This window comes from Anabrus simplex, chromosome 5 (assembly GCF_040414725.1).
Source record: "Anabrus simplex isolate iqAnaSimp1 chromosome 5, ASM4041472v1, whole genome shotgun sequence".
NCBI classification, from domain to species: Eukaryota; Metazoa; Arthropoda; class Insecta; order Orthoptera; family Tettigoniidae; genus Anabrus; species Anabrus simplex.
This window is the reverse complement of record NC_090269.1, coordinates 185,839,092-185,866,408: the sequence shown is the minus strand read 5'-3', so window position 1 is coordinate 185,866,408 and position 27,317 is coordinate 185,839,092. Positions and strand designations below refer to the sequence as shown.

Here is a 27,317-nt window from a genome sequence, read left to right as displayed (position 1 = left end):
CAACCAGGCAAAGTTCAAATTAAACAGGTTTATCAATCTTAAGATCAAAATATGCAAGTTGTCTAAGGATATAACATTTTTGAAGCAATGTTTAAAACCAAAATTGATCCCAACATTTTTGAAACGTACACAGAGAAAAACCTTCACCATTCCAAGTATGAACAAAATCCAAAACAAAGTAAATGAAATATCATGAAGAAATGAGGTCACTATGTAAAAAGAAATCCCAACTGAACTTACAACAATATAAAATTCAATTGACAGTGGCTCAGACGTTGCCCCCATTAGAATGGAATTCTTTCCAACTTCAAGCAGACTACAAAATGATGGTTTTACTGGACAAGAAGCAGACTACATTAGATAAGAAAAAGTATCCCAAACACAGTCCATTGTATAGAATGCAGATAAACAAAAAACAAATTCTTTTCATGTCAATACGCCTACAATTGTTCATTTAACAAATGTGCAGTTTTCCAAAATAGAAATGGAACTCCTGAATAAGGGTCCAAAGTATAACTGGCCTAGTGAAAAAAAGGACTTGGATATTATTACCACAGTGGCTGAGGTAGACGCTAACATTTCTAAACTCCTCTTTGAAGTTCAAAATGACACTAGATTTGATATAAAAAAGAAATTACCTACACTAGCTGAATAACTGAACGCTAAATCTGATTCTAATTACAAAACATTAATACGTAATTTGAGAACTAAAATAGAAGACGGTGACATCATAGTCACAAAAGCTGATAAAGGAGGGTTGATAGTATTAATAGATAAGGACAGTTACATAAATAAAACAGAGGAATTTTTTAAGGATAAGATTTGTACAATAGTTGGCAAAGATCCTATCATAGAATACAACGCAATTTAAAATCTATAATCAAGAACTTCACATTGCTTCTTAATGAACACGAACTACAGAGACTTATCAACATGAACCCCAGCATTCCAGTAGCCAGAGCGCGACCTAAGATCCATAAGAATAACATTCGCGTACGTCCGATTATTAATTGCCGTAATAGCCCTACCTATAAAGTTTCCAAATATATATTCACAGTTTTCTAAAACAATATTATAAGTGTAATAATAAACATATTTTAAAGAATTCAATCAAATTTTGTGATATTTTAAGTAAATTTGAGTTACAACCTAACCATGTAATGTGTTCCTATGATGTCATAAACATGTATCCAAATATACCTACCAAAGAAACGGTCAAAATTATCTATGATAATATTTCAAAACATAGCGGCCTGAGTAAGCTGGAAATCGATGAATTTATGAAGGTCTTGAATTTTGTATTGAATAACAACTTTTTCTCCTTTAATGGAAAGATTTATCAGCAAACTGGCTTAGCCATGGGTGACCCTTTATCCAGCATCTTAGCTGACATTTACATGGATTCAATATAGCATACGAAAATCAAAGCACATATAAAAGGTCAAAGGTTGTGGCTACGATTTATGGATGACACTTTTGTGGTTATTGATAAAAATGTTACTACCAGCAACGAAGTTTTAGAGAATTTAAATAAAATTGACCCTAACGTAAAATTCACTAAAGAAGACGAAGTTAAACAGTCCTTAAATTTTCTAGATATAACGATCACGCACGTCAATAATACTTTTGATTTTCAAATCTTTAGGAAACCCACACAATCTCCTATAACCATAAATAATTCCTCTTTACATCCTAATTCTCAAAAACAGGTGTCATTCTATAGTTTAATACACAGAGCTTTGAAAATCCCACTCTCCCCCCCACAACTTAAAAATTGAATTAAACTATATAAGGAACTTGGCTAAACTTAATGGGTTCAAAGTTGAAATGATTAACTGGTTAATTAATAAAGTTAAATATAAATTATCCATGAATCTCATTCTGGATAAACCTAAAAAAACTAGTCACGCCACGTTTACGCACAATAATCCAGCCATCCACCAGATCGCGAACACACTGAAGAAATATGATATTAATATTGCCTTCAGAACAGTAAATACAAATCAAAGTATATTTTTTAATCATAATAAAGTCAATTATAAAAACAGCCATTTTTCGAGATCTGGTATTTACAGACTAACTTGCGCTCAGTGTGGATTTAGTTATGTTGGTCAAACTGGACGGAGCTTCTATACAAGATATATGGAGCACTACAATGCCTTCAAACATAACAAATATTCAGCGATGAGCTCACACATGAATTAAACAGGACACCAGTTTACATCTATTGAAAAGGATCTCACTATTCTAAAATGTATAGGCAAAGGAAAACTTATGAATGAATTAGAAAGTCTTTACATCTTTTTAAACCAGGCCTATAACAAAGACCACAATCTTAATGATGTCACTGAGGCAAAAAATCCTTTATATGAGCTAACTCAAAAGTTATTAGGTATTGTGAATTCGAAACATAACACAATCCCGCAGACTTTTAGAACTTTTGGCTCTAAAGCTTCCACCACCTCGCCAAATGTTAGGTCCGCCCATCCTGCCCCTAACAGCCCTCTAACAATAATACCTGCACGCAAGGATCCGCCCACCCTTCCCTCTCCTCCGTGTCCTTCACCGCCTCAGCCACACCGTTATAATACTAGAAGTAGAAAGGTCAGTCAAGTCAAGCTAGCGTTGCTGGAACAGTCCGACGTACTTAACACGCACCATACAAGTAAAATTTTATCATTTCTTTGAATAAATATTTCAACAGGGATAATAACACCCACTTGACCGTCTTTTGATCCAATTGATTACCGTACTAACATAACTAAACATTGACATCAGCTAGCTTTGACACCTCAACATTTTATCATTAGCAACATCTCCTACAAGAAGCCCCATCTTCTTTTCTAGGACTTTCTGATAAATCAACCATATATATTTTAAGACATTTGATACTTTTACACTTCTATCTTAAATAATTGACATTGATCTTACTATCTTGAACTCATGTTATAGGAGTGTAATAAATATCCCCCTTGGATGATTGTGCTTTTACACTCAAGGCCGTCATAGTCCTAATGTGTATAAGAAGAGGATCCATTTTGCTTTTAAACGCTCAAATATTCAAGATTAACCACGTTATAATCTTCAAAACTGTTAATTCACAGTATTTTTTAACATACTTTCTGTGCATTATCCTCATTTAGATGTTATAGTATAACATTTTATGAGATCATTGTTCAACTTTTTATTCTGTAGATAAGATTAGAAAGATTCCATATCCAATAACTTTAAGAATGATATAGGCTGATGATGCCCATAAAAAAGGGTGAAATATGTACCTATGACTTTTAAGTATTATGTATAAATTTTAACCACATGAAATAGAGGATTGTATTGTATTGTATTGAACAGGTGGATCTATAAATATTATAATAATATTTGTTATATAGCCAGACGCCACACAGTGTGTGTTTAGTGGGGAGTGTCCGGGAATCTTTGAAAACATAGTGTACCTGAACATTTTGTTCCATTATTTGTGTTCTCCTATCACTTATAATTCAATTCTATTTACTGAAATATCTTTCATATCTACAATTTTGGTAGGACCCCAAACACATTATGGAGGCACTTGGGCAAACTCTGGGGATTTGAACTTAATAGCCAAAAGCATTTTCTGGCAGTCCAAGGGTGCACAGGCTCTTCATTTTACGTTTTGAGAAGAAAAATAAAGAACATAAATGAAGTTGTATTTGAAGAAATGATCAGTTTCACATATACATAGCATTTTAGTAAAAGTTTAGTCCGACTCGTTGGCTGAATGGTCAGCGTACTGGCCTTCGGTTCAGAGGGTCCTGGGTTCGATTCCCGGCCGGGTCGGGGATTTTAACCTTCATTGGTTAATTTCAGTGGCCTGGGGTCTGGGTGTTTGTGCTGTCCCCAACATCCCTGCAACTCACACACCACACATTACACTATCCTCCACCACAATAACACGCAGTTACCTATACATGGCAGATGCCGCCCACCCTCATCGCAGGGTCTGCCTTACAAAGGCTGCACTCGGCTAGAAATAGCCACACGAAATTATTATTATTATTAGTAAAAGTTTAGCATTTTGAGTAAATTTTGCATTTTATTGCATTTTCAAAACCTATTAAAAATTGGTGTACAAGATGCAAAAAATGAAAATATGAAAGCTCACGCTTTTATAAGCATTTTGTGTAGCATTGCAAAATATCACTAGCTCTATGTAAAATTTTAGACAGATTAGGAACTTACGACTGGTGAGTAACTATAATCATTATAAAATATCAAAGCCATTTCTTGACAGTGCTGATGTAGTTATTTTATTATTATTACTAATCATATAGTCACATCAGCACACATTTAATTAAAACACAACCGGTCTTCGGACACTAAGGTCCATTATATGTGAGTGTGTATTAGTCATCTACTAATGTTTGTGCAGCCAGTGACCGAAAGTCACCAGAATGATAAGTAATCTTGCATCAGAAATTAGTGTGACTGCAAAGCAGTAAGTTGCTATCCTAAAGCCGTAGTACATAAAATGGGATTGTTTTCAGCATCATCTCCATTTGATTCTGACGTTGTTGATGTCAACAGGACTACATTTTAAACTCATTTTAACTCATTTTGACGAGACACTTGTGTGGAATTGGATTTAGATTTTGACACTGATGATGGACCTTAGTGTCCGAAGACCGGTTGTGTTTTAATGAGGTGAGTAACTTGTTGGTGGGGAAGCCTTAGTTTTAGTTTCTGTTATCATTGATTTGTCACAGACCATTTGATAGATTAGAAATATTCATGTAGCTGTTAGCTTGCAGGTGGATTCAACTCCCACTATCGGCAGCTCTGAAGATGGTTTCCTGTGATTTCCCATTTTCACATCAGGCAAACGCTAAGGCTGTACCTTAATTAAGGCCACAATCACTTCCTTCATAGTCCAAAACCTTTCTTCTCTTGGTCGCTAAAGAACATGTCTGAGTTGATGTGGAATTGCACTACTAGTAAAAAAAACATTATAACATTTAACCTTTCAAGTGGTACATTTCTTTTGAGTAACTACTAACACAGAGGCACATTTTTCTATAAGGTACATATAGTGAAATACTCTTGTGTAGTATAGTATTTTTATCAGGTTCAAAAAGTACTTTACCAAGCTCGATAGCTGCAGTCGCTTAAGTGTGGCCTGTATCCAGTATTCGGAAGATAGTGGGTTCGAACCCCACTGTCGGAAGCCCTGAAGATGGTTTTCTGTGGTTTCCCATTTTCACACCAGGCAAATGCTTTGGCTGTACATTAATTAAGGCCACGGCCGCTTCCTTCCCACCCCTAGCTCTTTGCGCTCCCATCGTCGCCATAAGACTTATTTGTGTCAGTGCGACGTAAAGTAACTTGTAAAGAAAAGTACAGAATATGTATCAAGCTATCAAAAATGATCATAGTATGAAGGGCGAGGTGCCTGGCTTGCTAAGGAAACCAACGGGAACGTACGGTGAGATACTTTTAATTGGTTAGGTATTTCATCAGGTTTTTTAAAAAATGTCTCACTATCAAGCTATTAAAATAATTACCATGCCAAAGGCAAGGAAAGAGAATCTGGCTCAGTGAGGTAAGCAACGAGAAACCTACAATAACATACTCTTGTGTAGTCAAGTATTTTGTCAGATTTTAAAAGCACACACTCATTATCAACTTAGACTACAGTTCCAAGGAAGCCTCCGTAGTAAAGTTCAATCAGGGCATTACATTACTTACTCCTCTTCAAATAACATATTTACTTACAGGATAAAAGAAATTGTCTTAGGTATTACAAGCACAATACTTATTCTCTACTTTACAAATACTTTATTCGTATTCATCAATCTTGAAGCATTGCTTCCACTTCTATAGAAGTAGTCCTCCGAAGTCCACAACTGTGAGGTAGCGCTGGAAGCAGGTGGAGCGCACAGGGCTACTTTCCAGTCTTCACATTCATACATAGATTCTCGTCTCTGTCCCATTCAGTAACACACAACACAGAGAGTTACAATAATTGAAAATCTTCCACATTTTTGATACTTTTTATTTGCTTTTTAGCAAATTATTATTTGGAAACAGTACATGTTTTGTTCTCACTTGGGAACATCTTCAGCTGTTGTTAAGCTTAGGTGAATCGCTAAGTTTCTGAACACGTTATTTGCAAGTACATTGATCCTCTTAAAGATTACTTGAATACAAATTAAATTAAGTTAAAGAGCTGAAGATGTTCCCAAGTGAGAACGAAACATGTACTGTTTACAAATAATAATTTGCTAAAAAGCAAATAAAAAGTATCAAAAAGATGGAAGATTTTCAATTATTGTAACTCTCTGCGATTAGAATTTGGTACAGAAAATGAAGCTGATTACTTGCAAACACACAACATACCGCCGAGTAGGGTTTTCCTTGCGTGCTGTTGCTACAATATATGAGGGATAGTGAGGGGCATTGATTCTTGTTGGGAGAGGAGTCTTCGAAGGTCTGCCTGCCTGCGGTCTTTCATGTTTCTCGTACTTCATTATGATGTTCTCAATTCTGGAATTCTAATCGGGTATCCTGACCTCCTGACTTATTGTACATCAAGTAGGCATTTAGGCAGCATATGGTGGAAGTGCTTCTGGTAGTACTTCTTCAGTTTTTTATGAGTACTTTGATAGCTAATGAGATACGCATCACTCAGCTCAACTCCACCCATCTGACAGTTGTAGTCAATAGCTAACTTTGGTTTTGTGATTTCTTTTCCCCTCTCCCTACACAATACCATGGTATCATCATGCATTGTGCTTATGAGGCACACATCCTTTTTATCCTTTCACTTCATTATCACGAGTTTCCTGTTATAAACTGCCACTTTTTCTCCCTTCCTGAGTGTGCTGTCTTTTATTTCCGATGGAACGCCCTGTCGATTTTGACGCAACGTACCCATTGCATCTGTCTCCTTATCACACTGCTTGTTGTACAAATCTGGGCTTGAGAACCAGTTATCCATTGTTATGTGATACCCTTTGTTTAGAAACGATGCCATGAGTTACAAAACAACTTTCCATCCATATGGATCATATTTCAGGGTGTCATCAGACTGGGTGTCTTTTCCTATATAAACAAAGAAATTCTACATTTAACCAGACTTAGATTCACACAGTTCAAATGATTTGATACTGAATCTTAAGCGCTTAGACTATATGAAAACTTTCCGCAACAAACGTCCCTACTCATCTACAGACACATCGCTTTCGGGTGTGTACACACTTCGGAATCTGCTATTCAAGTGGTTAAGAATAGGTTTCAATTTTTAGAGTTTCTTCGGACTACACATAGCTTCATCGTATGCTTCATTATCAACAAAGTTTAAGAATTTGAGAAGGAGAAGAAATCTTGCTTCAGAAAACAGCTCCAGAAATATTGGGGTCTCTAATATCTGTCTATGAAAAAAGTAGCTCTTGTTGTCAGGTAACTGATGAATGCCTTGCAAGAGGAAGAACACAAGTGAAGTCATAATTTCATCTTTATTCGTGTCAGTCCACTGATTCACTCTCGAATATAGGTTCAGGGTCGGTGTGCTTTCTACAAACTGTTGAGCATACCAGTTGATTTCCCGACTTATTCGTTTCACTAATTCAGGAGTGATAAACAATTGAAAATACCGTATTTACTCATGTTTTAGACCCCCTCATGTATTAGCTCCACCTTGGCTTTTTGAGACGAAGAAAATTAAAAAAATCTAAATCTCGCTTTCAAGACCAACCAAGAAGAACAACGATTCCGCTTCAAAGCGGGTACAAACCTTATGCAGCTCTGATGATGACATCACACAAATTTGTGAATAGTTTCGTCCGTACAACCCACACAATTAAAACGCGTTGAAGTTATGCGGTACATCTTGTGTTTCGTAGTTAAGAAATGTCCGCCTCCGTAGCGTAGGCCTACTGAAGCTCTGATGATGTCGCACAAATAGGTGAATAGTTTTGTGTCCGATTCACACATTGCAAGCACGCATCAGTCATGTATATATGTCTGTGTTTTGTAGTTAAGAATGTCTGCCCGAGTAATGGTTAGCACAATTACTGTAGCTGCCGTTCTCGGGAGCCTGAATTCGATTCCCAGTACCGTATTGCCAGGCATTTACGAATGGCAAGAAGATTGATTTGCGGTAAAAATGGTTCATGCAACTCCCTTCCACTGGGGGCCTGTCTATAAAAGAGCTGCACCACCTCGGGATGAGGAAACAAATTTACTTTAGTTAGGAAAAATTCACGCTTGTTGCTTGGCCTATTAATATAGGCAGGCGAGATCATAAACAAAGTGATCGTTTCATATCTCGTAACTTGGGCCATTATAAGGTTTTTTGGGAGAGAAGTGAGAAGGTGGTAGCATTAGGGCCTAGGAAAACAGGAACATGCCCAGAGAGGAAGCTAGATGGACCAAGGTTAGGGAGTTTTCCATATGTGAATTCATCCGTCATTTATTCAATGGTAACAAAATATTTACAATATCATAACTGAAGAACCTATTCAAAAGTAAACCAGTCAACTTCTGTTGGCCTCGTACATACAACCGAGACCATAATATCTATTACCCACAGGTAATATAACAGAAATACAAGTAGTACTAGAATGTAACATTTAAAATATATATATTACAAAAAGAAATAGCCTTCAACTGGTCATAGGCCCCTGGACTGCGAACTCGGCACATCCACGCAGCACAGCACACACAGAAGCACAATTACACACCCATTCGCGGCCACAAGTATTAACCTTTCACTCAGTATACACATGCAACATTCACTCACGACTTACTCTCTGATGTTCGCAGCCCAGAAGCCTCGGGTTCGAAAGGAACCTTAAAGTAGATGCTTTGGAGAGTGACAAATAAATAATGAGAGACAAACATTGGACACAACCAGCCACCAAGACTACGCTTGAGAAGGGAAGGGGAAGGAACAGGAAGGGGAACAACCAATATAGAAAGAGCAAATCACATATTAATAGCTCAAATCATAGCGCAAGCACACTTCAGGTGTCTGTAAGCGTCTTTTAAGTCTGAGAGCGTAATTACAAGTTTCTCGTTATACAATTTTTTAAATACATGAAAAACATCTGTGATAGAAGTAGGTTTAAAATATGATAAAAACAATCCTATCACAATTGTTTTATTTGCCAATGTATCTAACAAATAATAATAATAATAATAATAATAATAATAATAATAATAATAATAATAATAATAATAATAATAATAATACTGATTTTTTATGTCGCACTTACTTTCAACGATTTTTGGAGACGCCAAATAAAACGTACTAGGGTACGCATTAATAAAAAATGAGAGCCAATGAACATATAAAATTGTTCATTATGATAATAAAACGCAGTACCCCCACACCTGTAGATATCCACGAATGCGGGAAACTTTCCTGTTATGTATTTTTATTATTTTTGTCGTGGAACTTTTGGCACTATCTGGGGGATAGCATACCTAACCTAAACAATGCAGTCTCTCTTATCTTATTTACAGCTGTGTTTGTAAATCGTGATGTGATAAATGTAGAGTACAAGCATGAAATATACTTAAAAATAAGGGTCTGGCTTTCAACAACCGCAGTTATCAAAAGAATGCTTCCAGTCACTATGTATTACCGGTACATTCAGTAATATAACTCATAACATACGCTAGTTATCAGCTGGTGGTTTGGCATGCTTTCATTAACATGGATTTATTCAGAAGGAGTGGCTTCTGCTACACATACACCAGCTGGGGATATCAGAGACCATCTCCAGAAATCATTTTGAAATAGCTTCACACAGTTTGGACTCTATAGTCGAGAATGAAACTATTTTTAACACATGGGTGACAGGCCCTGAGAAATCTCGTAGTACGCTCGCCAGCGGTAGGTGACGGGCCCCGAGAAATCTCACTTTTATTCACAGCATTGTTTTCGGTCTTCCTGTGACATCTCTTGACCGTATATTGAACTGTTTCGAACTTGCACATTGAGTAGAATAAATCGTAGATATATATCTGCCACTTTTCTTTTATTCACGGCCTCTTTCATTCTTTGATTTAGTTTCGAAACATCAACTTTCTTTCTGCTGGTTCAGTCAATGACAAGATGGAGCGCCCGCGGAATACGTTGTCAGCTGACGACGATAAGAATTATAGGCCGATGATCGGTCAAATGGATATAGTGATAATGAATTAGTGGAAACTGAATATGAGAGTGATAGTGGAAGTGATATTCAAGCCTCTACACGCCGTAATTTACCTAGTGTGCTTATTTATTCAAGTGACTCTGACGACGACAACGATGTAAACATTAATGATGTGTTGTTGAATTAACATGCATTTGCTTGCTTATCTTAGATATGTTGAAGTACTACTAGGGGCATTGGTTGAGTACTCATACCAACTTTAAAGATAAAATCTTGACTGGTTTAATATTTATGTACATTTTTATAATCAAGTGCACCCTAGTATGCTTAGTAGTAAGATGTCCGATCCACAGGGTATATGACGAGCTCAAGCATCCGGTCAGCAATGTGTTAAAAGGTTTAAAAAGACAGGACCTCGAATGCTCTCGGTCTCAATTGCAGTGCATGGCTGACGAAATGGCAGTGAAGATGACGTCACTTGGAATGACGACACACCAGTAGCAGGGAACTTAGCGGCCCAAGACAACTAAAATGAAAGCATTGATCAGTTTTACTGTGTGGTAGGCCTACTGTTTAACTGACAAGAGACAGATGACTGGCCATTGAGTTATTTTGTATCAATATTGCATATTGTGATAATAGGATACCCTTATCCCTTTTCTCTACGGGGTCGAGTATGAAGTAGACAAATTTTTGTAGCGAGTTTTCTTACGACCGTCTGTCCGTATGAAACAAATGATGTGATATTATGAGTAACTAAAACAGATTATATTTACTTTATATGTAGGTCTAAAAGTCGTGTTTACCATTTATTGATTTTTCGCATTTAGAAATACTGCCTTCCAACGAAAATAGCCAGTATAACTCAAATACATTGATAAGTTTGTTAAAGAACAGTGTAGAATGTTCAATTTATAGCTCTTTATAGCCTAGAAGTCATGTGTTCACTGCACAAAATTTGAGGTTGTTGCATATTGTACCCCCCTTTTACTTTTTTTGGCTGTAAAAGTGGAGGAAAATAGGGGTCTAATACGCGAGTAAATACGGTATTCTAGCATGTTATTTACGTCTTCAGTTTTTACATTTAGTCCAGGTTGTGCCGTAAATGTAAATCTCGGCCATTCAGATCCTACCTTTGTCCGTACGCCGAGCTGAATATCACCGCTAGTGCTACCGTGACGTTCACTTGAGTCGCTTTCACCATTGCACTCGTTTTCTCCTGACATTTCATCATTAGTCTCACCGTCAAGAGGACATATCACTCCAAATTGTCACAGTGTAATAAATCAAACAGTTCTTCTTCTCGTAGACCTTTCCAAGCTCCACTTGCACCTGCCATAATGTACTCTACTACTCTCAGCAGCCTGGCGGCTGGTACTGGCTGGCTGCCAGCTGGGCACGGAACGAAAACATTTTGCCCGGTCACGTGGTTTTAGGAGAGTGCTGCTGTATGCAAAGCTTGAAGCTAATAGGCACGCAAAAAGGAAAGCTATCTCGAATTCTACAACAGAATGAGTCGTCATACCGATTGTGGAAAGACATTTACCATGTGATGACGGAATATTCTGTCATGGCCACTTAGGAAGCCATGCAGCTATGACAATTTATTCCGTCATTACCGCTTGATAGGTTAAGAATTTTTGTAAATTTGATATTGATTGACATTTGTTCTTTGCTTTTTGCACTTATATGTATTTTGTAGTTCTTAATTTTAGTTGTGTATCTTTTTCCCCTTCTTTTATTCCTTCTGTCATGTGTTTTCCATGAACCGTGTTCCCTAATTTCAAACAGTGTACGTATATCTATAATTGAAATTTGGTGTCTTACAGATCTTTGGTCTGATTCGACGGGCACAGGTCCTCCTGACTCAGACTCGGGTGAGGAATTTCTACGCCTTCCTGAGAAGTTGGGTCCAACTGGCTCCCCTGTACTGGCAAAGGTGTGTGATGTATAGACTTGAACAGACTCGCTCAAAGTTCTTTTTTACGAAAGATTAGAGTAGAGTGGAGACAACTGTATCGGACAGAAAAAAAAAACTGAAAATTTTCTAAAGACAAGGAAATGGTGTAGAAATGCGTAAAGAAATGATACATAGAAAGATAGCAATATGAGAAGGAACACCTAATATGAATCATAGTGACAGGTCAATGTGGAAAAACAAAGAAGAGAGATAGACAAACATTAAAGCGCAAAAGGACGAGGGCAATCTCCACATCTTCATTTAGATGGTCTCTCTTTCAATCAAAACTTGGTTCCTCTACATCCATTTCTTCTCAGCCCCTGACGAGCTTGTTTCTTCTTCCAGGTGCATAGGTGGGGGTGGGAGTAGACATCAACTTCAAATGAGGGACCATCTTGACAGATCTTCATTCTTGATAAGAGAAATGTGAAATAACAAGAAAACCAGAGAAAGAGGAAAAGGGAAGAGAAGAAAGATAAAGATGGATACATGTGATAAAAGAATAAGAACACGGGATCTAAACTGGAATGTCACGGATATACCTTTGTTGGTACCATCCATTTCTTTCTCCTGCAGAAGCAATTTTCGTGAAAATATCCAACATTCTGGCCAATCATTAGTAGAATCTGCTTCCTATTGACCCCGCGGACCCGTGGTCTTCGTTGTCCTCTTCACCAGCTCGTTTTTTGTTTTACATTATCACAAACAAATTTGACAATTTTTACTCATCCTTCATTATTTTACTAATCGACATAAAGTAACTGGAACTGGTTATCTGACACTGAAAACAATTGGAAGTGAACACAACTTCTTGTTTCTGTCTGCGTTACTAACCTATGAAGTCTATGAAACATGTAAGCATGGTTCCAACTAGTGAAAATCAAAATTGAGAATTGAATTTATGAACACAGTACCATCTGCTGGAATAGTTATGATAAATTTTCAGTGTTAGTAAATGGCTTTCCTATTTTTTAAACTTGAGAAAGAAGTGCCCGTACTGTGTAACATTGCATACCGGCAGGTAAAAAGGCTCTGCCTAGGCTGGTATTCATAGTTTCATTAAGTAATGTTCAAGTCAAACCTAAATCTCAACTTTAATCCAGACTCTGGTGCAGAGTAAGTCGTACTTTAAGAACTTTAATGAACTTTAAGAAGTTTAACTTATTGCAGTTCATAGTCATTTAAGTGCTACTTATTTGATGAAATAAGTAAAATTTTATCAAGTCAAGGTGACCCCTGACTTACTTCAGTTTTAACCACGTCCTAACCTATAAAATGGATGATAATTTTAGGGAAGTGTCCAAAGAAATTAATGAAAGGCATAAAATCTGTGCTTCTTGGTATTTACCAAATATTATGAGTCCATTTGTATTCTATAACAAAAATGAATTCAACTGGAAGTTAGGTTTTCATTAAAACACAGTTTGAGAGATAATAATTCCAAGATTGAAACCAGTTCTAGTGAAATGAAACCAATGAAGCTTGTATGGTCCTCAAATATTTCAGCTTCCTGTTTGCCTGAGTTTTTAAGCCAAAGGAAGTTTGCAGGAAATTTCGTATTTCTTCAGCTTATCTTACTTATTTCTAGGGCTGCTGGAGCTGCCTAGGCTTATTTTGATTTTGGCTGTGAGTTTAAGGCTGAATGCCCTTCCTGCTGCCACATGACTTTTGAAATAAAAATCTCAATCCAGGATCGACTAGGTTCAAACGTCAGCTTTCCAGTTAGGAAGACAGTGGTTAAGCCATTGAGCTAATCATAATGCAAAACTAGTTGTTGAAGCTGTTATTGATAGGTTAGTTTTTATACAATTGCAGTAGTAATGCCATCTAGTGGAGATGAGTGGCAACAGGAGATGGAGCACACCTCAGCTAACAGCATCATACAATGTTAATGGTTGATTGTCAGTGTTATAGGTTGAAACTTTGTAGTCCATCTAGCTTGGCAATATTAGGTCATCTGAGGTCAAGGGATCCTTTCATTTCCCTCCATGCTTTCATGACTGCCTTTTCCTTCTTCTTTTACTTCCACTTCTTCACTTTTCCCTCTCATTTCAATGGGCTGGGCTGAGTAGTTCAGGTGGTAGAGCATTGCCTTTCTGAGTCCAACTTGGCATGTTTGATCCTGACTCAGTCCAGAGGTATTTGAAGGTGTTAAAATATGTCGGCCTCATGTTGGTGGATTTACTGGTATGTGAATGAATTCTTGTGAGACAAAATTCCTGCACCTCTTTGTCCCTGAAAACTGTGTAGTTAATAAGACGTAAAACCAATAACTTTTGTTTTATATTAAGAGGGAAGCTATACTTTTTGGTTTTGATTCAGTTAATGTAACTTCAAGCTTTCTAGTCTGTCAAACACAGTAATTATAATTGTACCGGAGGTACACCAACTCCGTACATTTAAAACGAGCGCCTTTTAGAAGGCTATCTCTAATACGAACTGTGAAACTTCTAGTGGAAGTAATTTGAATGTTTATCGTCAGATCTCTCTACTGTCAACTTATGTGCTCCCTCTGGTGGGGAGGATGGGCAGTTAGTTTTCAAGATAAATTTTGTAGTCATTAGTTGGTAAAACTGAATTGTTTGTAGATTGTTTTAGGGTTCTAAGGTTATCAGCACTTCTGTTGCTTCTCGCCAGCCTTAAAAATGAACCAATAAGGAATTTTTGAAATTTATTTAATCAGCCAATCAAGTTTGTAAGTGTGTTCAGGGCTTTGGCCCAGAGAATTCTGGAACCTTCCTCTCCGCTATAAAAACTGGGACCTTTTTGGCCATGTTGTTTTTTGATCGCTCCAGTCCAGCAGTAGAGTGTGTTTGTAGAAGAGGCAGGTGAGGGCTTGCCTCGTCCATTACTGGAAGGTCCACCAGCTGAAGGTAATGGCAGATATCTTTTAATCATGTAATAGTCTCAGAAAGCTAACTCGAGGGGAAGGTTTCAAAAATCCTAATTTAATGTATTTACATGTAACTTTTCAACAAGTCTAAAGACTTTATTCTAACTTAGTGAATAAAGAGTGGGAACCCTCTTTTATTCCCCTTCAGCCTGGTTTGGAGGTGACTATGATTTTGTAAACTTTAAAATTTATCTCTTCCTTTGGTAATTTAAATTTCTCTCCATCTAGTCACCTCCGTAGTATAGGCTTAGCCTCTGTAACGCCGGGCCATAAGCCCAAATAGGATTTTTAATTACGTTCCTATGAATTTCGAAGGAGTGCAAGTGTTCGCCTCCTAACATTTTGATTTTCGGCCAATAACTTTAACCTTTTCTTCTTACTAAGGCCAGATAGAATGGGCACTTATTGCCCCTGGTAACTATTCTTATTCTATTTCCTATTTAATGCAATGTAGACTGTTGAGCAAGTAAGACAGTGGAAATTGGTTAATGTTTACCTAATGTAAAAGTTAAATTGTGCAATTGAGAGGCTTGGATTTTTCAAATTTTAGAATTTTTAAAAAAAATTGATCTTTTTTCTAAATCTCTAAAACTTTAAATCTTATGCATACGTACAACATCGTTTACTCTATACAGTATAGCATCATCTGCAAAAAGCCTTATCTGTGATTCCATTTCTTTACTCAAATCATTTACATACCGCATATATAAGAAATAAGAAAGGTCCAATAATAATGCCAATAATAATTACAGGAGCAACTAATGCTTCACCTACTCACAATTCTTCGAGTTCCATTTTCTATATATTTAGCCACTCATTCAGTCATTTTTTGTCTAGTACAGTAGCCCTCATTTTTGTCTCCTATGTTCTACCCCATCAGAAGCCTTGAGTAGGTCAATAGCAGTGCAGTCCATTTGACCTCATGGATCTAAGATATATGCTACATCTTGCTGGAAACCTACAAGGCAAGCATCACTGGAATAACTTTTCCTAGACCTGAACTATCTTCAACCAGTCAGTAATTTTTCAAATGTGCCCGATATAATGAGAAAGGATGCTTTCCCAGAGCTTACCTGCAACACATGTCAAGCCGACTGGCATATAAGTTTTTGCTTTATGTCTATCACCCTTTCCATTGTACCCTGGGGCTACTGTAGCAACTATCCATTCGTTCGTTATAGCTCTTTCATGTAAGCAGTTATCAAATAACTATTTCTAATATGTTACTATATCCCAACCCATTGCCTTCAGTATGTGGCCATAAATTTTATCATTTCCAACTGCTTTTCTAGTTTTTAATTCTTGTATCTTTTTTTAATTATATTATCATAGATAAATTTCAGTACTATGCTAATACTAGTCACTTCCTCTACCTGACCATTATCCTTATATCCAACTATTTTCACATACTGCTGACTAATACTTCTGCCTTTTGTAAATACTCACTTATACGCTCCTCTTTTCAATAATGATTCCTGTAATGTCCTTCCTAGAACCTGTTTCTGTCTTAAAGTATCCATACATACTCTTCCGTTTTTTGCTAAAATTCATGTGAGTGGCAATTATGCTTGCCATCGTGTTAGCCTTAGCTGATTTCTTTGCTAAATTCAATTTCCTGGTAAAGTTCCTTCAGTTTCTCCTTACTTCTACAACCATTCCTAACTATGTTTCTTTCAAACTTGCACATTGTTCTTAATCTCTTTATTTCTGAGTTATAATACCGTATTTACGCGAATAATACCCGCATATATATATTTTTTAAATTGAGGCATGAAATTGGGTTGCAGGTTTTATTTGAGTCAATGTTAGCATTTTTCAAAATCAGCCTTCCTAAAGTTAGGGTGTGGGGATTATTCAGTGGCGGGGATTATTAGCGTAAATACGGTATATACTCATGAGCAGTTAAATTAGAGGTATGTGGCTAGTAGCATGTAACAACCCTTTTCGCCATGATGATAGCAGCAATCCGGCACGGTATGAACTCCGCAAGACACAGGAAGCATTGGGGAGCTCTACTGATCCATGATCACTGCACGACTTCCCATAATCCACTGAGATTAGTCAGAGCAGGGGCCAGCACATACACATCCCTGTTGACAGCATCCCAGATATGCTCAATAGGATTGAGGTCGGGGTTCCTCGGGGGTCAGGCAAACATCTTGCATCCGTTTAGTTTGGCACATCAGAATTTGGGGGGTTGGTTTTGATACATTTCTCAGGAAGTTAATTTCATGAAGCAGTAGAAGAAACATGAAGAGTTTTTTTTAACCTGTTGTTAAACTTGCAGACATTAGGCTGAACAATATGTGACTGTGAACTGTTCATGAGTTGGTAAATTTAGCAGCCTTTTGCACAGAGCCAGGAGATATTTCTGGTTGTTATAAAAAGTACCTACCTAAGGGAATTTATTTTGAGAATTTTCCAAACAGTGACATATTTCATCTTATTTTTCATTGGTGAGAACTGTACACTGTCTGTTTTGTTTCTTAGGCAGAACACTTCCTGTAGCCTGAAATGTATTATTAAGAATGCAGATTGTTGTACAACCTCAAACTTTTACACCAAAGAATCTTCCTTGAAATGATGTCTGAACAACAGACTGACTAAGTTAACACATATGAATCATATATAAATACTCATTGTGCATTAGTAAATATGTACTGAACCATAATACACTTCATCATTTAATTCAATGCAAAAAAAAAAAAGAAACAGCACACAACTCACAATGCATCTTTCAATAGGCACTTACACACTAAGAAGTTTGCCTTGCATCCAAGGCTAGGACAGATGCATGCATGTCTCCCTTACTTTGAATCTGACTGATGGCTTTCTTGTCACCTATAAGAAAGACATGGCTGGGCTGGTTTTTAGTGCAAACGGTCTCTGTTTAATAACAGAATTTCAGTAACGTAAATCTTTTTCCCATGTTTAATTGTGTAAATTGCCACTCAACTGAATTATTTGAGTAGGCTACATTATACTTTATCATTTATTAAACAACTTGTGAATATAGGTTTAATTCAGTTACTGGGGTAATTGTGTAATTATTATTTTCCAGGGGGATAGAGAAGTGGCTGCTTCTCAGGCATCAGAGTTTCTAGGTCTGGCGAATCTTTCAAGTAATCGTGGACAACTAGATGATTCCCCCAGTAGCCGTCCAATGGCAGAGCTTGCAATCCGTTCTCAAAATACACTACAGTCCTCATCCCTGTCACCTCGTCATGTTGTCAGTGCAGGTACTGATAGCATTAAGACTGGTGCACGAATAATGGAAACGAGTTTTGTTGATAAACATCAAGGAGTGTCATTGTCTGCAACGAATCCATTCCTGAGTCCCTCAGCGCTTGAGACCCAAGGAGAAGCTGAAGAAAGTGGTACAGCCCCATTACTTTTCCCTCATGAAGATTCAAGTGATCAGATTTGGACAGAAATCAGTCTTGTGGACTCACCAGATGATTCCTCTGCAGCTTCTCATACGTTTGCTAAAATGGGCCCTATTGCACGGAATATTGATCGAGACTATATTCAGTATTCACCATTAACTGATCAAGCTATTGAGCAGACTTTACCAAGTCCGTCAGAGGCTACAAGTTTTTTACGTAATACTTTCCTTCCTACTTCCATTCTGCCATCTAGTCCTAAAATAAACAAACCTGATATGGATAAGACATCGAAAAGTTTAGCTTCCCCTGCCAAAAAGTTAATTACTCAGGCCTGGAATGAGATAGGGTTTAACTCAGAAAATAAAAGCCCAGAGGAGCATCCCCTGTTATCTTCTCCAGGCCATAAGGGCTTGTTCCGAGCAATGTCTTTAGTCGATCGTTCTGATCGTTCTGGTGGATCCCCTGTAGCTAGTGGGCGGCCAAAATTAGATGCAAGTCTATCGGGCTGGATATCGCGGACTGAACCTGCTGCTAATGGCCAAGGAGCTACAAATGCCAAAGACCGTCGCCAGAGCCTTGATACGATGTTGTGGAGTGGTCCTACAACAGAACGAGTGAAGGAGTTACTCTCACATGGTATGATGATGCTCAACATTTCATCACTCACTGAACGAAGAGCCAGTGAACCACGATCGAATGCTTCTGATCAACCTGAGGGAACAACTGGTACTTCAGATATATTTAAAGGTTAGTATTTCTCTTTATTATTTTTTAAAGTGTTTCCTCTTGTAATCTTAGAAGAATTTATTTTGTTTTACAGTATTTCATTATCTACATTGCTTATATTGAATGACAGAGCAATCTGTAGATCTGAGTTGTCTTGTTCAACATTTTAAACAAAGTTACAATTTTGGTGATATGTCCTCTTAATTCTGCTGCCAATTTATGTCTCATTTCTAAATGCCTTACTTCTTGCTTTTTTTTTTTTTGTAGTTGAAGAAATAACTGTCCTTGTTGTCAAAAAGCTGTGCAGTGAAATGCCGGTATAACAAATTAATAGGGGTACAGTAAAAATTATTTTTGTTTTAGTGAAATTTTGCCTAGAAATTGTCCCCCATAATAAGGAATAACAGATATTTTACCTCAGTTAGGTTATACTGTACCGTCGGTAAGACCTCTACCTAGTGGTAAGCAACCCTTTAAATGCCTGTGGAGGATGGTGAATTCTTATGGAAATATGCTGAACCTTTAGAAGAGTAGTTGATTTTCAAGTTTATGAACAGATATCACTACTTTTGATTTTGGAGTACCACCTAGGAGCTTGGATTGTGTATGTCTTATTAGAGGGGTTAGCACAAGAAAGCTTACATCGTCTCTTTCTAAATTGCCACAACTGGTATTTCAAACTAGCCAGCCAATCATTGCAAAGCTCACACCTATAAATAGGGGTACTCTTAGACTTTATGTATCTATCTGGATTGTGAACATTTCAGCAACAAGTGAGGTATTCCTCACAGGAGGCTACAGCATTTAAGGTAGGTGGCAAGAATGTTTCTCTAACATGAACTTACTTGTGGCGACGGGAAGATACCAGCGTTCCCCTCTAGTATGTAACGGTTAGGGCGAGCCACATTTACCTTTATTTTAAATGTTAGTGCATCACCTAAATACCTTAATTTCAACATGAAACCTCTGCATACTAGATTACTCTCTTCCAGGAACCTTAAGGTTATTGTCAAAAACATGTACTTTGTAGACAATAATTGAAATGATGCACAACAAAGAAGAAGATTACTTATGAATGTATTAGTTAGCTTAATTAATTACCTTAGTATCATTTAAAGTATGAATGACACAACACTGGCATAACAAACATGTAAATAAATATGATATGCAATAGATAAATTTTATCTAACAGCTTTGCATAAATGAACAGTTACAAAAATATTATGACAGAATTGCTAGAAAATTCAAAGTACGGTAAGTTAATGTAAGCATGTAAGCACATCTCTATTAATCCACTACTTAGATATTAAATTCAGAAATTGGATAGTACCCTCATTGTGTAACATCTCTAATGCCACAATTATTTTATGATAAAAAAATTCTCATAGCTAGAGTAACTTTCTGCCTTTCAGTACTATGGGATACAAGGCTGTTACAATCAAATTTAGAGCAAGTTTTAATAACATTCTTACGAATCTATTCTATCTTTGTATTGGCTGAATGGCTGCTGGATATAGGTAAGAAATTGTAACAGCCCATATGAGTACCTCTGGCAAATACTGTAGGCCTACATAGGCTGAAAATAATAATTACAGCATTATTTCAAAGCAAATTTTATTTTTCTATGTCTTATTACATCTATATCACTATCAGGAATCAAGACATCATCTAAAATATTCATTGGGTTACAAATCCTATTGGAGGCGGAAAGATGTTCATATTGTATATTGAAAGATGATTCACCAAATTGTACAGCTTATCCCAGCTGTTATACTGCAGCTCTTGGTTGGCACACTTAACACATTTTATAGAACGTCTTCAAGGAACTCGACACTTCAAACAGGCATTCATTGAAGGGTACTGTCAGATCTACCACAATAGTCAGTCTTAATAAAAAGAGGACCTCCTTCATTACTGAGTTAATGGAGCCAGCTGTTTGTTCCAAAGTCATGAGAAGTAGATAAAATCTTGTTCACAGCACTTAGTAAAGTTCAACTCGTCTGCCTAGAATAATCACCACTTTCTGTTGGAAAGAGATGTTTCCTAACCATAAATCTTGGTTTGATATATTGAGGGGTTTAGTCTTTGACTTTGAAAAATTCCCAGTGTATATTCTTTTTCTGTTTTTTCCCTTAAAGCTTTATATTCAGGGAATTTAAAAGTGCCATTCCTTATACAGCCAGTCCTTGTTATGAATGGTGTGAAAAATCTTGCTCGTAGGATCAGTTGGTTCAGGCATTTCAGTGGGCTTGGCAGACAATATGTAAAAGCAACACAGTTGAAATAACATTATGTTGTTATCCTCTCTTCACAATGCAAACATTACCATGTGTGACTATGATCACACCACTCTCGATCTATCATTTTGATCAGTGACGCCTAGGCCACCTAAGACGGTTGATGGCGGACCTGTTGAGGTCCAAGCCAGCCTCCGGGCTGAGCACTTGAACATACATACACAACCTAATATGCAGCACAAACAACTCATTTTGTCAAATGTTATAGCACAACAATAGATATTAGTATGCACAGTATTATATACACTACATATTTTAATACCATATCTACTCGTGTATTAGACCCCCTCGCATATTCGACCCCCCTTGGCTTTTTGAGACAAAGAAAATGAAGAAAACTAAATCTCGCATACAAGAACTCTCAATGTAATTCGTCAGAGAACAAAGATTCCGCTTCGAAGCGGGTACAAGCCTTATGCAGCTCTGATGAAATCACGCAAATTTCTGAATAGTTTCATCCATACGACCCACGCAATGTAAACACGCATCGAAGTCATGCGGTACATCTGTGTTCCATAGTTCAGAAATGTCCGCCTCTGTAGCGTAAGCCTACTGTGCTCTGATCACATCGAACAAATAGATGAATAGTTTTGTGTCCGACCCGCGCATTGCAAGCACGCATCAGTCATGTACTGTATATATGTCTGTGTTTTGTAATTAAGAATTTCCGCCAATATAATTATTAGCACAATTAGTTGCCAAACTTGGGAGCCTAAGTTTGATTCCCGGTACCGTATTGCCAGAGATTTACGCATGGCAGGAAGGTTGATTTTTGGCAAAAAATGGTACAGGCTACTCCCTTCCACTGGGGGCCTGTCTAAAAGAGAGCTGCACCGCCTCGGGATCAGGAAACGAGTTTACTTTAGTCAAGTATTTGTGGTTGTTTCTAGGCCTATAGGTGAGATCATTAACAAAGTGATCGTTTAATATCTTGTAACTCGAGCCAATATAGGGTTTTTGGGAGAGAAGTAGTTTCAAAACATGATAAAAACAACTTAATCACAATTGTTTTATTTGCAAATGTACCTAACAAATAATAATAATAATAATAATATTGATTTTTTATGTCCCCACTTACTCTCAACGATTTTCGTAGATGCCAAATAAAACTTACTAGGGTATGCATTAATAAGAAATGAGAGACAACGAACGTACGAAATTATACATGATGATAATAAAATACATTACCGCCACACCTGTAGATATCCATGAACGCGGCACTTTCCTGTTATTTATTTCTGTTCTTTCCGTCATGGAATTTTTGGCACTATCCAGGCGATAGCATACCTAACCTAAACAATGCAGTCTCTCTTATCTCATTTACAGCAGTTTTGGTATATCCTGATGTGATGAATGTAGAGAACAAGCGTGAAATATACTTAAAAATAAGGGTCTGGTTTTCAATAACCACAGTTATCAAAAGAATGCTTCCAGTCACCATGTATTACCGGTACAATCGGAAAAATAACTCATAACATACGCTAGTTAACAGCTGATGGTTTGGCACGCTTTCAATAACACGGCTTTATTCAGAAGGAGTGGCTTCTGCTACACATACACCACAGCTGGGGATATCAGAGACCATCTCCAGAAACCATTTGGGAATAGCTTCACACAGTTTGGACTCTATAGTCGAAAATGAAACTATTTTTAAAAGGTTCAAAAAGATGGGACCTCAAAAGCTCTCAGTCTCGATTGCACTGCATGGCTGACAAGATGACAATGAAGATGACATTACTTGAAATGACGACACGCCAGTAGCTGGGAAGTTAGCGGTGCAAGACAATGAAAATGAAAACAGTGATCAGGTTTACTGTGTATTAGGCCTACTGCTCAACTGACAAGAGACAAATGACTGGCCATTGAGTTATTTTGTATCAATATTGCGTGTTATGATAATAGGATACACTTATCCCTTTTCTCTACGGGGTCAAGTATGAAGTGAGATGAATTTTTTAGTGAGTTTTTACAAACGTATGCCCTTCCTCACGTTGACCTCATCAGTGGAATTAATGAGATGAAAAGAATGACTATATATCAGTAACTAAAACAGATTATATTTACTTTATCTGTAGGCCTAAAAGTCGTGTTCGTCATTTATTGACTTTCTACATTTAGAAATACTGCCTTCCAATGAAAATAGCCAGTATAACTCAAATACATTCATTAATTTGTTAAAGAACAGTGTAGAATGTTTGCATATACAATTTATAGCTCTTTATAAAACCAGACCCCATGGCACTACAGCCCTTGAAGGGCCTTGGCCTACCAAGTGACCGCTACTTAGCCCGAAGGCCTGCAGATTACGAGGTGTTGTATGGTCAGCACGACAAATTTTCTCGGCTGTTATTCTTAGCTTTCTAGACCGGATAGCTCTTTATAGTCTGCACAAAGTTTGAGGTTGTCGCATATTGGACCCCCTTTTACTTTTCTTGGCTGTAAAATTGGAGAAAAATGGGGTCTAATACACAAGTAAATACGGTACATACACTTCTAACACCACACCATACTAATAACCCGTTCTGTGGTTTCCCATATTCACAGCAGGCAAATGCTGGGGCTGTACCTTAATTAAGGCCACGGCCGCGTCCTTCCAATTCCTAGCCCTATCCTATCCCATCGTCGCCATAAGACCTATCTGTGTCGGTGCGACGTAAAGCCACTAGCAAAAAAAAAAGAATGCAAATATACCCAATATATACCATACTTCAATAACACAGTTGAAATAACTATGTTGTTATCCTCTCTTCACAATGCAAATATTACCATGTGTGACTACGATCGCACCACTCTCAATCTATCATTTTGACCATGTTGGTCACTTGTTGGTCCATATTGACCGTTACCAAACAGGAGTGCGTTTTTCTTTGGATCTGCCGTATCAATACTTGGCAAGTATAATTTTTGTTCATTGTCTCTATTAACACGTGAGTACATGTTTCAAGAACATACATTCTCTTCTTCAGCTGAAAGAAAAAAAAGCACTCCTGTTTTATTTTCCTCTCTATCGATATTAGCATTGAAGTCTTAGATATTGTAGTCGGTCTTGGTGTTTGAATGTTGGAATCAGTTTCTCAAAATATTGCAAGATTGAGTTGTGAAAAAATATTAACCTAGATTAACAATTACATATTATTTTAAGTGATTTTAACAGTTTTGACTTTCCCTATGTAGTAATTGGACGTAATTTTACTTTTTAAGAATCGAATTTTAACTCATGTTCCTCATAATATCACCATAAAGGTTTAATATAGGGTACCATTAGATTGTAAGAACAAGTTTTATAATTGTTTCAAGGGTACAGTAATCTCCTAGAGACAATATGCAAAGGTCCTGCCTAACTCTTGACAGAAATATATGAACGCACTGGGCGAGTTGGCCGTGCGGTTAGGCGTGCGCATCTGTGAGCTTGCATCCGGGAGATAGTGGGTTTGAGCCCCACTGTCGGCAGCCCTGAAGCTGGTTTTCCGTGGTTTCCCATTTTCACACCAGACAAAAGCTGGGGCTGTTCCTTAATTAAGGCCATGGCTGATTCCTTCCAATTCCCATGCCTTTCCTATCCCATCGTCGCCATAAGGCCTATCTGTGTCGGTGCGACGTAAAGCAAGTTGCAAATATATTAAGGCTGCCTGGCTACAGGTGGTGAAAGAAGCCAAACTGAATGAGAATTAGTACCCTGAAGATTGGAACGATGATTGAGAAAGGGAGTGATTATGGACTTTATGCTGTTAAGAAGGATTGAAATCATGTATGTTCAGGATGCTCAAAGGAAGGGAAATAAAGTAAGAGAGGTTGGGACTTATTTCAAATTGCTGTACAGTGGATCAAATACTACTACTACTACTACTACTACTACTACTACTACTACTACTACTACTACTACTACTACTACTACTACTACTTACAGTGTTAATTGATAGCAGTTCGCTTCACACTACCTGCTTCTTACTTGCCTTCTTTTTTTGCCTCAGTTATCAGGTGTAAGTAACCTGTACTTTCTACCTCATACAACATGGCCTAAATAAGCTAATTTCCTGCCTTTGATGATGTTTGTCTGCTCTAGTGTCCTTAACTGTTGGTTGTTTGTTACACAATCTGTCCATTATATTCTGAACATTCTCCTATGTAACCACATTTCAGAATCACCTTATCTGTTCATGGAGGAAGCTTTCACAATCCATGTCTCTACTCAAAGCCAGACGTAACATTTTGACTGATTTTGTCTGAGTTGATTTTTAACTTGTCTGTTTATTTTAAATAGAAGGAATGACCAAAATATTGAGTGTGAAAATGTGTCTTTGAAAGTATTTAAGATGGTAACTGTATATGCACCACAAATTGGCTGCAAGGAAGAAGAATGCCTTCTGAAGTCACTTGGAACAGGAACTTACTTGTGTGTCAGCTGGGATAATGGTATTTGTGGGCAGCAACCTGAATAGACTTGAGGTACCAGTAAAGAAGGAGAGTGATTGAGGAGTGTGCATGGAGGCTGGGGATTGTGCAGGATATGAGGAGAGTGAAAGAGAGGTAAATTTCGCAGATCTAGCAATATGTAACACTATCTTCCAGAAAAGCAAGAGGCACCTTGTAACTTACAACAGTGGAGGAAGAGAAAGCTGAATAGATTTCCTACTAAACTGAAGACAACATCTTAAGGAAGTTAAGAATTGTAAAGTAATATAGTCTTAGTAGTGGATAATGAATACATCAGTATGAAGAAGAGAACAGTGAGGAAAATGATACCAAGAATCAGATGGTAGAGATTAAAAGATCTAGTTCTGAGAAGCAAATTCTAGAAGTGTGTGCTCCTAGAAACATGGCTGGTGAAAGGAGTTTTGAAATGTTGGGAAGCGAATACAATGGAACCTTGATTCTCCGTTTTTGGAGGGATCACAGGAAAAACGTACAACACAGGAAAATGGAAAATCCAGGAATGAATTAAAACCATCAACAATTTGGCTAAACATCACAAAAATGAAACATGTATAATTACAATCTTACAAACACTGCTAAACTAAACCAAACTACAGCCCCAATGGGCCATCACCTACCAACCGACTACTGCTCAGCCCGAAGGCCTGCAGATTACGAGGTGATGCATGGTCAGTGTGATGAATCGCCTCGTCCGTTATTCCTGGGTCTCTAGATCGGGGTCGCCATCTCACTGTTAGATAGCTCCTTAATTAAAGGTAATTACCTAGGCTGAGTGGATCTGGAACCAGCCCTCATATCCAGGTAAAAATGCCTGACCTGGCCGGGAATCGAAACTGGGCCCTCCAGGTGAGAGGCAGGCAAGTTAGACTACGGGGCCAGCTTCAAACATTAATTACCGGTACGCGAGTTAAAAATCTTGATACTTCACATTCAGTTTTACCGAGGAACTTCGTCAGTTTGCCATGAAAATTTCTTTCAGTTCAGCAACTTTGATCAGCCAAACTCTTCAAAATATCTAATAATGCCAAACCGAACAACAGTCGACCATAAGTTGTTTTTAATTCTCTAATCTAATAAAATAAAGCACATTAGATACAAAAGAGCCAAACATGATGGCAAAATCCCTTTCTTTTTTTTTCTAATCTTCCTTTTGTAATTTGGTCACCGGTATACTGTTCGTTATGTTGAACTCAAGAATATGGTTTCGAAGTCTTGTTTCGAATGTATCAATTCTCAAAAGTTTTCAAATGCATTATCTTCAAGTCTGCCTGTCAATCAGAATCAAACTGGAAAGGAGAAAAATATCGTCAGACTTCAGAAATGACAGTTATTCGTGACCTTGAACTAAGCTGCAAAGCGTGCTTGCTGCACATGTCAGTATGAGTGGGAAACGATACAAACTTTTTAAATGTAATGTTGCACAAATAAAACGACTGTGGTTTTTATGACATTTTAACACAAAAACATAGGATTCCCAGTCTTATA

At 37.5% G+C, this 27,317-nt stretch overlaps 1 protein-coding gene across 2 annotated transcripts in view; it reads left to right on the top strand.

Moving 5' to 3' along the window:
* Positions 1-27,317, top strand: part of LOC136874428 (uro-adherence factor A) — a 209,331-nt gene that overhangs the window by 139,829 nt on the left and 42,185 nt on the right. For both annotated transcript variants that reach the window (XM_068227588.1, XM_068227587.1), the window contains exons 9-10: positions 11,966-12,075; positions 18,051-19,122. In XM_068227588.1, coding sequence (XP_068083689.1) covers positions 11,966-12,075; positions 18,051-19,122 — 1,182 coding nt within the window. The remainder of the gene's footprint in view (positions 1-11,965; positions 12,076-18,050; positions 19,123-27,317) is intronic.